The sequence below is a fragment of the Tupaia chinensis genome, unplaced genomic scaffold, assembly GCF_000334495.1.
Source record: "Tupaia chinensis unplaced genomic scaffold, TupChi_1.0 Scaffold000561_1, whole genome shotgun sequence".
NCBI classification, from domain to species: domain Eukaryota; kingdom Metazoa; phylum Chordata; class Mammalia; order Scandentia; family Tupaiidae; genus Tupaia; species Tupaia belangeri.
This window is the reverse complement of record NW_006160074.1, coordinates 2,081,201-2,094,163: the sequence shown is the minus strand read 5'-3', so window position 1 is coordinate 2,094,163 and position 12,963 is coordinate 2,081,201. Positions and strand designations below refer to the sequence as shown.

At 57.5% G+C, this 12,963-nt stretch overlaps 1 protein-coding gene across 1 annotated transcript in view; it reads right to left on the bottom strand.

The window, feature by feature from the left end:
* Positions 1–12,963, bottom strand: part of CRY2 (cryptochrome circadian regulator 2) — a gene marked incomplete at its 5' end in the record, with an annotated part of 37,074 nt that overhangs the window by 12,911 nt on the left and 11,200 nt on the right. Inside the window, 9 exons of the mRNA XM_006157843.3 lie at positions 250–342; positions 602–804; positions 895–1,046; positions 1,213–1,524; positions 2,730–2,870; positions 7,562–7,650; positions 8,628–8,812; positions 10,265–10,407; positions 12,773–12,881. Of these exons, the coding sequence (XP_006157905.3) occupies positions 250–342; positions 602–804; positions 895–1,046; positions 1,213–1,524; positions 2,730–2,870; positions 7,562–7,650; positions 8,628–8,812; positions 10,265–10,407; positions 12,773–12,881 (1,427 nt within the window). The remainder of the gene's footprint in view (positions 1–249; positions 343–601; positions 805–894; positions 1,047–1,212; positions 1,525–2,729; positions 2,871–7,561; positions 7,651–8,627; positions 8,813–10,264; positions 10,408–12,772; positions 12,882–12,963) is intronic.

Sequence of the window (12,963 nt, the reverse complement as noted above, 5' to 3'; positions counted from 1 at the left end):
ACTTGGGGGTCCACTCCAAGAGGTCATTCCCTGACTGTTCCAACCCAAAGGAACCGCTATTTCCCAGCTCCCCTAAGCCAATCGATTTCACTTCCCCCAAGCCACGCGTCACCCATAATGTCTTACTTAGCTTCTTTACTGTCTGCCTGCCCCAGGAGGGATACTGTCTACACAGGGGAAGGGCTCAGCTAGCCTCTGGCCTCAGCCTGAGTGACAGAAGTGGGGACACAGGGAGGCCGTGCTGCTCACCTGTGCTGCTCCTGTCCCCGGCCTGGCTCGAGCTGGGCTCTGCCACTGGGTGGTTGAGGTCTTCCACGCAGGAAGGGACAGACGCCAGCAGACCTGGGGGTGGAGGGGGCAGAGCGTGGTCACGTGGGCCTGCAGATGGCTGCGGGCTGGGCACAGCGAGGTGGCAGGAAGGGCGGACACAGGTGCCAGCTCCTCCCGCTGCCTGCAGCCACTCGGGCCCCAGGCCATCCGACCTGCAGTGTCCTGTGCCTGGGGAGGTCAAGTCCACCTCACAGCCTGAGGGCAGCATCAGCCTCCCTCTGCGGACACCTGGAAGCCCCGCCCCCCGAGCCCCGACCAGGAGGTGCCTTACAGAGGCCGCGGTAGCGGGAGAGCTGCTGGTAAATCTGCTTCATGCGCTCGATGTTGAGCCGGCTGGTCTCGGCGTGGTTGACGATAGGCCGTGGGTAGTCCACTCCGATGACGCACTTGGCTGCCTTCTGAACGGACTCGGGGGCGTTCCAGGGCTCGTAGATGTACCGAGAGGGGAAGCCTTTCAGTTTGGGCAGGTATCGCCTGAAACGTAAGGTCAGTGCACAGTCAGCCTGGACCCCTCAGGGCCCACGGGCGTGCCATCCTAGGAAGCACCGTGGTCGGAAGCTTCACCTGATGTAGTCTCCACTGGGGTCCGTGCGGCGGCCGAAGCCCACCGGGCAGTAGCAGTGAAAGAACTGCTGGAAGAAGGCGCTGCAGGACAGCCACATCCAGCTGCCCGCGTTCACACTGAAGTCCGCGTCCAGGAGCAGCTCGTCGAACACCTGGGCGGGGAGCGACAGTCAGCTCCTTGGGGACCTGCGGCCCTGTCTTCCGAGTCCCCGCGGCACCCCTGGGCCCAGGGACTCTACCCAACCCCAGCTGGAAGCAGCCTCCCTTTGCTGGGCCTGCCCAGAGGGCCCAGGCCAGCTTCTCACTGAGAGCACTCACCCGGACCCCGCTCTCCCAGCTGACCCAGAGGTCCCCGCGGGTGAGGAAGCAGGCCACGGCGTGGCGGGCCAAGTGGTGGATCCAGCCTTCCTGCCGCAGCTGGGTCATGATGGCGTCGATCCAAGGGAAACCCGTTTTGCCCTCGGCCCACTTGGCCAGGGCCTCGGGGTTGCGGTCCCATGGGATCTGGATGCAGATGGGGTTCCCCTCCATGCGGTCAAACCTGGGGTTGTTGGTGGCCGCCGTGTAGAAGAACTCTCGCCACAGGAGTTGTCCAAATAGCGAGAGGGGGGGAGTGCTGTTCCGCTTCACCTGGGGTCAGAGGACGGGCCGTGAGCACAACCGCCGCTCTCAGCACCGCATGCTCAGGTCTCACCCCGGGGAGGCGCAACCCCCACAGATCTGACAGTCCAAACCCCTAGACATGCAGAGGGACGAGGCCCTGCCTGTGCTGGACCCCCGCTGGGGCAGGAAAGACGGCATGCAGAGGCGGTGGGGGCGGGGGAGGGACACTGCTGCAGGCTCTGTGTCAGGAGCCAAACTCCCTTGTCCTTGGGGTCCCTCTTTTTTAAGTTGCTAGAGGGTGCATGTGCTCAGCAGAGCAGGTGGGAGAAAGTCCCCCATAGGTGATGGTCAAGTCACAGCCCCTTCTTCTCCACCCTGTCGGGATCCTGGGCACGCATGCACGCGCACCCGGCACGTTTTTCAAGGTGCTGGGGCTGGGACTGAGATAGTGGACGGCCATGCGGGACTGGATCCCTTAACGGCTAAGCTCCAGACCAGCCCTCAGCTCCACTTTCTAGAACGCCACAAGGAATTTTCCCCAGAAAATGCACGGTCAGCATGTGAGGTAAATTTGTTCTGTGCCACAGCCTGGCTCTAGGGCCAGGAGGGGGGTAAGAGACTGGACCTCGTGCAAATAAAGGAATTCTTAAAACCACAAGACCGCCCGCCAAACTGGCAAAGCTGCCCCACAAAATCCTGGCAGAGCAGGGAAAAACACCAAAAGTGTAGACATGAGGACGGTCGGGTGGATCTGAACACGGGGTGCTGCCCTCTCTCCTGGAGGTGCCTCTCAGAAACATGGCATGGCGTGCACCCCTCTATGCCATGCCCTCCATCACTGATGGCTAGCCCTGGCTCCTAGACGCCCCTTCCATGGCCCCTGGGCAGGGGGCTGTGCTCTGCGGCCTGGGACTAGCTCCAGCCTCACCCTCCCGGCCACCCTCCCTCCCTCCCTGAGCACCTTACCCACAGCCACCCACTGCCAGCAGAGCTGCCAGCTCTAGGGCCACGACGAGGCCAGCGTTTTCGCCTGCGGTCATCTAAGTTATTCCCGTCAGTGATGGTCTACGCTCAGCTCCGCCACCTCATGGACACTGACTCCCCACCTCCCCTGGACGACACACTTGCTTCAGCACCTCCAGGACCTACAAGCAACTCCAGCCCCAGGGCCAGAGTGAAGGGCCGTCTTCAGGCCCAGAAGGCCCTGGCCCGCTGGCGGCCTTCGCCCTCACCTTCTTATACAGGTCCCACAGGCGGTAGTAGAAGAGGCGGCAGGAGAGGCAGCCGAAGCGCAGGTAGGGGCTGAGGCCTGTGGGACTGGCCAGCAGGGAGTTGGCGTTCATTCGGGGTCTCTCGTAGTTGGCAACCCAGGCCTGAGACAGACAGGGACAGGACCAAGGGAAGGGCTGGCGTTACAGAGGGAAAACCGAACACGTGTCTAGGGATGCGCCTGAGGGCAGGTCAAACGCTGCACTCACTCTTTGATTTCTAACTTTGCTGGAGGGCATGTTGCACTCAGTGGAAAGAGACACAGAGAGAGAAAGCACCCCCATGGGGCATGGTCACGCTGCAATCCCGTCTCCACTGCTCCCTTCGTTTGGGTTTTGGGGCACTCACACTTGCGTGCCCGGTGTGTTTCTCAAGCCACCGCAGCTAGGACTCAAACAGCGCAGTCGGCCACGGGGATCCAGCCACCTGGACCGTCACATGGCTGCTCATCCTGAGCCAACAGATTTTGAGAAGGAGCCACCACGAGACCAAACTGTACGGCCCTTACTCCTACCCTGACTTTGCTCTTTAACTCATGGTTACCTAGCTATTAAATGAGAACAAAACTTTCCACCTCGTGCGGATTGAATCAAATGACCAAGATGAAAAAATGTGGAACAAACGCTGTAATTATACAGAAGAAAGAAAAAAAGGCTTCAAGTTCGCAGGAAAAAATATTCCTATGTCAGCCCACGCTGCAGCCAGGGCTCCCGAGGCCCCTGTGGCATGCGTGGTGGTGAAGACACCGGGGCCTTCCCATCGCCTCTCCACAGTGGCCGGGGAGAGGGAGCTCCCCACTCTGGGGCCACCAGTGTCAGTCACCCGGGGACCATCTGCTGCACTCCTCGATGGCTGCGGCCTCCGCTGTCCTTTCCCGACGCTGGCCCACGCGCTCCTCGTTTGATCTAACCGTCCTCCGAGGCGGCGTTTCTTGTTGCCGCCTCTTGAAAATGAGGAACTGGCTCCAAGGGTCCTGTGACTCTTGGGGTCATAGAGACGGGAAGGGACAAGCTGGGGGAACTGGGCTCTGCCTTCGGGTTCTAGGCCCTTTCCACTATTTCCTCTTCCTAAGAATATTACCAGAGTACCTGCTAATAACTATTTCCTCTTTCTGATAATATTACAGGAACCAGTAACTATTAATAACTGTCTCCTTACTTTAATACTTCACACCCTCCCTTCCTCTCCTGGATGGTGTGCTCATACACTGGCTGCCCTCCTCGGGCCGTCCACTCCGCACTCCCCAGCACCTTCAGCAGGTGACTCCCCTGCTTACGGTAAAGCAAACCAAGGTGTTCGCTCGCTCGTCTGCGCCCTCACCTTCTCTCCTCCTCCAGCCCTGCCCCGGTCAAGGCTTCTACCTGGCTCTGAACCTCGCCTTCGTCCTTCTCATGCATGATCGACTTCCCTCTCTGTGGTTCCCACTCCGAGAACACTGAAAAACGACCTCCCTTCTCTCCTTTGCAACCAAAACCAAAGGACTTCTGGTGTCCCCATGGGTCGCCATACCTCGGTCCTCTTTCGCTACACCCCTGCCCCACCACGATCCACTCCCCAGCTCCACCTGCACTTTCTAGACAACCACCTGGCTTCTGCCTTCCCCCTCCTCCGTGCTGGCTCCAGAGTCTCCTATGACTCCCATGTGCAGGCCGGTTCCGTCCTGTGTACGGCCCTCCCAGCAGCACTGCGGCCTTCAGACTGCTCCCATCTCTGTTTTCTCCACGTTTGCTTCTGTGACGGCCCACCTCCTGGGCTGTCCGCTGGGGGCTGGCTGTTCTCAGTCCTTCACCCCCCCCCAACCTCTTCAATGGTGACATCCCAGGCTGTGCCCTAGGTCCTCTGTTCAGCTGGGTTCCTATGTGAGCTCACCCGGGCCACGGCTCCCAATGCCATCTCTGCAGACAACAGGCCTGCAGCTCTAGCCCAGACGCCCCGTCAGCTGCTTCTGGTGGAACGTGCTCTTTCTTTTTTTGATAAAAAACATTTGTGTTTGTAAGATAGAGGACAAGAGAGGCAGGGACATCCTCAGTAGGCTCTCGTCACTCTGCAATCCCCTTTGTCCAGCCCTCCAGCTCCTCAGGATCTGGGGCACTCATGCAACCAATATGTTTTCGAGATGTCCCAAGGGCCTGAACCCGTGGTCAGCCATGTGGCTTCCAGACTCGGAGGCCACCTGTATTACCACTGAGCCACAGAGGCTAGGCCTTGCTCTTTTTTCTAAACCCCCTTTTCTTTTTGGTCTCTCCCGTCTTGGAACACACAGTTGCCCAGGCGAAAAAGCCCGCCCATCACTTCACGACCGTCACCTCACTAAGTCACGTCAATTCTACTGTGCGGACATTTCCCAAATGTGTCCTTGCTTTCTTTACTGCTGCCTACCTGGTTTGGGCAGAGCCTATCTGGACTGGACACCTGTGACGGCCCCCGACTGGCCTCCTGGTGTCTTCCCCACCACCTCCATCACATTCTCCTCACTGGCCCAGAGAGGAGAATGCGTGCCGGACTCCTGCCGTCTGGGGGAGCCCCAGTCCTACGCCTGGCTTGCACCTCCCAGCTTGTCTCCTCTGCCCTTCCTTAACCACCTGCTCCCGGCAGCCTCAGGGCATCGGCTCCCTTTGCCTGGGACACTGTCTTCCTCTTCCCTTCACCTTTGCTTGGGTGACGGGGATTCCTCCCTCAAATCTGAACCTAAAGGCTCGCCGGCCGCAGGTAATGCTGAGGTATTAGGTCTAGGTATGTCTGCAGTCCTCTGTTCAACGTCCCTAGCCTCCTGCAGCGTGTGTTTCTGGAGAAAGACGCCACGCTTGTCTTGTTCGGCAGGCTTTCCAGCAGCTAGACCGCTGGCTGACTAGTTGCTGACCCTGGGTTTAGAGAACTGGAGAGTTAAAACACGTCCTCTGAACTCAGGTTCCAGTCCTGTCTACACAGCACCTGTCTACACCACCCCAGCGTGGAGGTACTACCTCTGGCCACCACGAGGCGGGATGGGTTCATGACCTACAGGACTATGGAAGAAGGGGCTCTCTAGAGCCGTGTGGGAAAGGAGTTCCTGACTTGGTGATGTGGGGTAATTCCTTGACCAAAAAAAAAAAGGATTTTTAAGCTTTTTTTCACAGAGGGCATGTGCACTCAGTGGAGACAGAGACAGGCAGTGAGAGGGAAAGTGAGGAACCATCCCCTCTGGGGATGGCCGTTCTGCGGTCCCTTCTCCTCCATTCTCCGCCTGATATTCTGGGCATGTATGCATAGCGTGATCTTCAACCACTGGGCCCAGGACTCAAACCATGGTCAGCCACATGGGAGACCTACACCTTAGCCATCACGCCACCTGCTGGTCCCAACAAAACGCTTTTAAGGTGATAAAAAGTACAACCTATGGTGTCGTAGGTTTGCTCTCCACATTTTTTGTTTGTCTTTTAATTTGTCAGAGGACATGTATGCTTGCCAGAGACAGACAAGAGAGCGCGAGTGGGAGAAAGCAACTCACACCGGGGTGTGGTCACGTCACAGTCCCTTCTCTTTTTCTCCACTGTGTCAGGATTTGGGGAATGCATCTGCGCGTACATGCACACGGGGTGTTTCTGAGCTGCCAGGGCGGAGGTTCAAACCGTGTGACTGGCCATGTGCGATCCAGCTCCCTTTACTGCCAGGCCATGGGCTGGCCCCACTCTGCCCATCTTTAAGTCTAAGTCTGCTTCTCTACTTGTCACCTCTACCCTTCTGCCCCATCTGTTTGCTCTTTGTCTCCAAACTGAGCCCAAGAATTTCTGGGTAAAGCTCTTGATGTGGGCACAGATGGCTGGTCCCCTTCGAGCCTTTGACCTTCAGGTCTCATCCTTTCAAGGTGAGTTAACACCCAGGTGGGACCGGTCGAGGCTACTGGGCCTTCACTGCTGGCGAGGCACCTCCAGGCCTAGAAAAACATGCTTCCTAAGTAGGCCCGCCTGGCCTCATGCTCCATTGTCACCTGCAGGGCAGACAAAACACCTAGCCATCTGACCAGTAGAAAAGTGTGATTTTAAGGACCTCGTGTGTAACCTAGCTGCAGGGGCAGGGAACTAGCTGCTGACTGTTCTCCATCACGAGACCCTTCTCTGCGCCGTATTCTCAGGCTGGTGAGGGCTGAGCGACCTTGCTGAGGAGCGCCTCTGGGGTCCCAGCCTCTTTCCTCCCTCTGTCAACTCCCTCTGGACTAGAAGTGGACCATTTGCTCTGTGTCCACGCAAGAGGAAATCAATACCCTGGAGGAGGCCCAGCAAAAGGTGAGTGGACACAGAAACACAACAGGATTACTCTCACGGTATTTATCGACCAGCTCTTGGTGAGGGGACCTGCCCACAGATGAGAGAAAAGCCATCTATTGGGTCATCAGAAAGGCCACGACGTATTTTACTATGCAAAAATGCATCAGGACTTTTCTGATGACCCAGCACAGACTTTAGAGTTACATGGAATGGAGTTTCACCCCACTACCGACTGTGTAACCTCTCCAAGCCTCGATTTCATCATCTGTAAAATGGGAAGCTTGATACCTACCTGGCCGCGCTGTTGGAAAGGTTACAGGCAATCACGTAAGCAGGTGCTTAGCCCAGAAACGCGAGGCCCGGAGGCCAGCACCGGTGTCCTCTACATGGGAGCGGCCACGGCCATCGCTATCGCTACTGCTGTTGTCACTGCCGTCGGGAAGACGTGCCAGTGCGAGCCGAGAGGCACCAAGAGTCGTGGGCCTGGCTCGTACACCCAGCCCGTGGGTATAAGCACCCGCACTTTCGAGTCTCACAAACAGGCCCCGTACCTTCCGTTCCAAGTGCTTATCCAGGCGGGCCAGGGCTTCCGTCTCGCCTCCTTGCCAAACAGCTGGGCCGAGTCCTTCCGTGGGGAACCCTACAGAGGAGGACCGGAGGTGAGGCCCCTTGAGGGACAGCGTGGCCAGTCTGCACACACTGGTGTGTCCTGAGAGCTGGGCCGCAGTGCTCTCGGTGACGCAGGGGCCAGGACGGTCCTGAGCATGGTGGCCTTTTTGAGGTCATTCTGGTTCTCTGCTCGCTGACACTGTCTTCTCTCCCTTCCCCAACCTTCCGGACCCCAATCCCTCATCGGACTTCCAGGCAGGTGTGAATAAGCCCAGATTCCCGCCCTTCCGACGAGCTGCGGCAATGTGGGTTTCGGGTGAGAAAGGCTAACTCTGCTCAGACCGACAAGGGCGGTGCCGTCAGTACCCCGAGAGGCGGGGAGCCCCCTCCTGCGGAAGCCGTGCTGGTTATCCTGGCATCACGAAGCCCACAGGGGCCAGCGCCAGGCAGCGCCTATGCTCTCTGAGAGCCTATGTTTTCAGGTACGAAAATAGAGGCAACTAGAAACAGAAGGTGACAGCTATGAGAACGAACAGGACAAAAGCCTGACGGGACACACTCCAGAACGAACATGGTTAGCTCTGGGTGGTGGTGTAATAGTGATCTATTTCCATTTGTCTTTCTTTTTTTTTTAAGTTTTGTTCTGGGGCATGTGTGCTTGTGGGAAAGAGAAAGAGGGAGAGAGAGGGAAAGGGGAGAAGCACCCCCAGGGAGGATGGCCACACCGCAATCTCTTCTCCTCCCTTCTCTTGGAATTTTGGACCCACACATGCACACAGTGTGTTTTTTCAAGCCGTGGGGTCTGGGCCTCGAATCGCACAGTTGGCCATGTGGGATTCAGCTGCCTTAACCTCACCCCCACCTGGCTGGCCCTCCATCTTGCTTTTTCTGCATTTTCTATAATTCCCACAGTGACATGCATTACTGTGGCAAAGAAGGGAAAACCCTAGTAAATTTCTTTGTGCCAGAGGAAGGCAGCGCGGGCGGCTGTGGGCGGGGAGTACGCACCCAGCTCCTCCAGGGAGGGCACGCCGTAGGTCTCGTCGTGGTTCTCCTGGATCTCAGCCCGGCAGCTCTCCATCTGCTGGCTGGTCACCGAGCCCACTGGCTTCCTGGGCAGCTCCATGCGGCTGATGATGGCCTGGAAGCGCTTGTAGGTGAGGGGCGGCTTCTGCCCATTCAGCTCAATGATCCTGGGGGCCAGAGCACACCTAGGGTCACTGGCCAGGCCCTCTGCTTTGCATCCCTGCCCGCCCAGACGCTGAAGGCTCTGAGGGTGGTAAGGGAGGCTGCATCTCCATTTTACTGAGAGGGAAAATGAAGCCCAGAGAGCCGGAGCAGGCGACTCAGGAAATGGAGCAAGGCGGGGCCAATGCTGGGGCTCAACTCGGGGTTCCCTGGTGTCCACGAGGAGCTGCCTAAAGACAGAGACTGACCGTACCTCTCTAATCACAGCAAAATCCCCGCTAGCCTTCTCCGTACCTGGTCTGTCTGTCTCAGCCTGGGAACCTCCTCTACCCCACTGAGCCCAGAGGGAGTTCTTTCCAAGAGCTGCAAACATGTTCTTTTCTTGGAAATCATCCCCTTTTTAGCCCTTGTTTACAAAACAGAGGTAGAGGATATCCTACCCTCTCTAAATCAGAAACTGGGGCTGGATTAATAGCAACAGCTAACACGTACAGACGCACTGTATTAGTTACAGAGTATTTTCCACGAACACTGGAGACATAACTGCACTCACGCAAGGAGGACAGCTACGGAAGATGAAGAGAATCGCGGCTGTCTACGTGAGGAGGAAGTGGGCTGGTGTGCCAGCTTCCCAGGGCTCTTGCTGGCTAGCAAGCAGCTTATGCAAGACTCGCTGGCCACTGGCCAAGCTCCCCGTTTGCTGCTTTCCCTCCACTACTGGAGGTAGGTCTGCTGTGGCCTCGGCAGCGCTCCCCCTCCTCTGGCACGAGGCGGGAGGAGGAGCTCCACACCGCCTCTCCGAGGGCTCTCCAGGGCTCACGTGCACAGCTGTGTGACCTGGCCTCCTGGCAGCCCCACTGGGTTGGGGAGAGGGGGGCGGGTGCTGGCTCGGAAGCAGCAGTAGCAGCAGGAGGGTGACAGCTCCAGCAGGGAAGAGGAGGAGAGGGTTCCCTCCTAGACACTCTAAAAGCACAAGGCCTTCCCCAGGAAAGGAGGCTCCTATTGTTATGGGCTCCCCACTGGGACCTCTAGAGCCCCTGAGCAACATCAAAACGCAGGGTCTAGAAACCCTGGGAGCCAGGAGAGTCAGGGAACTCATCTTGGGTAGCAGCAGTTGGCCTGCAGGGCAGGGATTTGCTGGGTGAAATATCAGACAGCCCACGAGGTCACACGTGCTGTGAGGGGCACAACGAACTGGGAGCACAAGGCGCAGGGGACCAGAGCACTTCAGGGACAATCTCTGAAGATCCTGAATGGGACCTAACTGCTTCCATGCCCTGGGCCACCCAAACTGGGTAAAGCTCTGTGACCTGTCCTTCAGGACCCCGTCCGGCCTGATCTCCAGCTTCTAAGGAACGCCTCTTGTCATGCCCGGTGGCCCTCTAGCTGAACCCCCCGAGTCCCACTTCGCGAATGACCGAGTTCACAGCTGCACTGACCGTGGGGCCCACCTTTACCTGTCCAGGTCATACAGGGTGTGGGAGTTCTCGGTCACCACCTCCACACCGGCTTCCTTGGCCATCTTCATAATGGCTGCATCCCGTTCTTTCCCAAAGGGTTCCGAGTCATATTCAAAGGTCAAGCGGGTCACGCCCCACTCCTGTGGAGGGAGGATGTGTTACACTTAACACGGTTTGGAGAGAAGGGTGAGGCTGGGCACTCAGCTTCCTCCTGAGGGAACAGAGCCAGTCTCAAGACTGTCAGGATAGCAATGATGACAAACCAGGGACAGTGACTTGACCTGGTCTCAAGACTCAGGATGGAAATGACAATGAACCAGGGACAGTGATTTGAAGTTGACAGCAAGTGACCTGAGGGTCAGAAAATTTGAGGAGGGCAGGCCAGTGAGGCCGAAAGCATGGCCAGAGTAGTTGGGAAAGAGGTGGGCAGCGCCATGCATTTGCTGAGTCCTTAGGGTGAGGGGATGCAGCAGCAGCTAAAAATACAGGGTTTCCAGGGGAGCCCCTGGCTCCGGAAAGAGGCACTGACTCACGGGTGGAAACAGTGGGGGACAGTCACCACCTCCCGCCGCTCTGCTCGGCGAGCCTTCTCGGAGCTCTCGCAGCCCTGCAAACTTGTGGCCTAGTTTCCCTGGCAGACTTGTGCTATGTGAAGTGTCTTCATGGTTTCCACAGCAACACTCCGAGGCCAGCAGCAAACAGAGCTAATAGGCACCAGCTCAGAGAGTCAGGGAAGGAGGAGCAAGCCTTCGTCCAGAGGGGCTGCATTGCTGAAAGGAAATTCTTTTCTAGGCTGCTAGTCATTTCTGCTAAGATTTCTAGATCTCCTAGCAACAGCAGGAGAAATTTGGCACAGTGGAAGCTTGGACAGACGTCCAGAAGAAAGCCCTAGAGCACGCAGCTAGCAAGAAGAAAAAACACTCCAAAGTGTCTGGGCATGGTCCTTTAAAGCTCGGAGCCCCTAGGGCAATTGTCCTGGTCACGCACAGGCTGCTCTGGTCCTGACCTGGCCAGGCCTGGAGGGTGGGGCCTTAGCCTAGAGGGTCAGCTATCCCTTGTCCAAGGCTAATGGCACTACACGTTTATTAAGCTCTTCCTGTAAGTCAGGTGCTGTGCGTGGTGGTTCATGCAGGCTACATGGTTAAAGATCGACATCAACCCTGTGAACAATAACAACAGTATCAAATGACCCCTTCTCCAAGAAGCCTTCCTTGACCCCTCCTTCAATATGAGTCTCCTGCACCTTGTCCACTGTTCGTCACGTTTTCTATCATGTGGCGATAAAGCTGCACATCACTTGACTGTCTTTTCATCAGGGTGCGAACTCTCAAGTGGAAACCAGGCCGTCACATCTGTCATGACCCTGACACCAAGGATCGGGCCTAACACATAGCAGAAGCTCCGTAAATACACACTGAGTGGTGGCTGACGGTCCACCTCTCTCTCCGGCTATTCCTGGCTGGCTTCCGGATTGTGGGGAAGGACGCAAGGTGGCAGGAACAGAGGGCAGAAGGAGGATTAAAGGGTACGGTCAAAGACACAGCTCTGAAGTCAGAGGACCCGAGGCCGCCACTCTCTAGTGTCATGACCATGAGCAAATCATTGTTTCCTCCCTGCAAAACCGGGACAGCGTCACTACCCTTCAGGCTGCTGGGAGGAGTGAGCTAGCGCATGACGGCTCGCAGAACAGAACTTGCAGTCAGCTCTCAAGAGTTAGCAATTAGCAGCCCCGTGTGATCTGTCCGTGTGCCTAGTCATGCGTGTGGGTGCGTGGAGGGGAAGCGAATGGTGACGTCTGTACTACGCTGTTTGTCCTGATGTGAGATCTTCCCACCTGTGTCTCCTCTCAGGAAGAGCAGGGAGGGAGTGGAGGTGGAAGGGGCTGTGTGGCTGAGGAAGGCGGGACCTGTCCTACAGCCCTCTGTCCACGAGTACTGTCACCTCCCTCTGGCCTTAAAACAAGCTTTTGATGGGGGAAAGGGGCCGGGGGACAGTGCGCTGGCCGCCTGACACTGCAGTGGGGCTGCCTGTGTGGTGCCCAAGGGAAGCCTTCATCCCGTGCACTCCGGAGGAACCAGGAAGGCTCCTTCCGAAAGGCCGACTTCTTTCTCTAACAAGCAGAGCAAAGCAAGATGGCCAACGCCCCTGGCGGGGCAGGAAACCCCGCCCTCCGTGTCCTGGAGTGGAAGGCGCCCTACTAACCATGGCTGGCTCCAGCCAGGAAAACACTCCAGGAGCCAGTGGCCTGCAGGGTGGAGTGAGTTACCACACCCCATGTCTGGACTGGGCTGGGAACTTCCCCACAAGACAGCGGTTGTACGGAATTTTCCTTTACACGCTCTCCATTCTGTCGGCAAGCCCGGCTGCTCTGCTCCCCACTTCTCTAGCAGCAAGGGCCAGACCAGCCAGACATTTCCATTTCCTGTCAGAGTTTTCACCTCATTCAACCTTTGGGGACCCCCAGGAGGTCGGACCCTGCGGTCTCCCAGGGCCTTCCACACGCACCTTGAATAGCCTGGGGAACACGTCAGCTGGCTGTCCCCGGACGACGAAGAGGCGGGAGTTCAGTTTCCTTAAACTCGTGTCCAGATCTTCCAGAGACTGAAGCAGGAACCTGCGGAGCCCACACAGGCCTTGTTAGTGGTAACATAAGAGTGAGTGGCTTGGGGGGCCGGCCGGGGGGGGGGGGGGAAGGC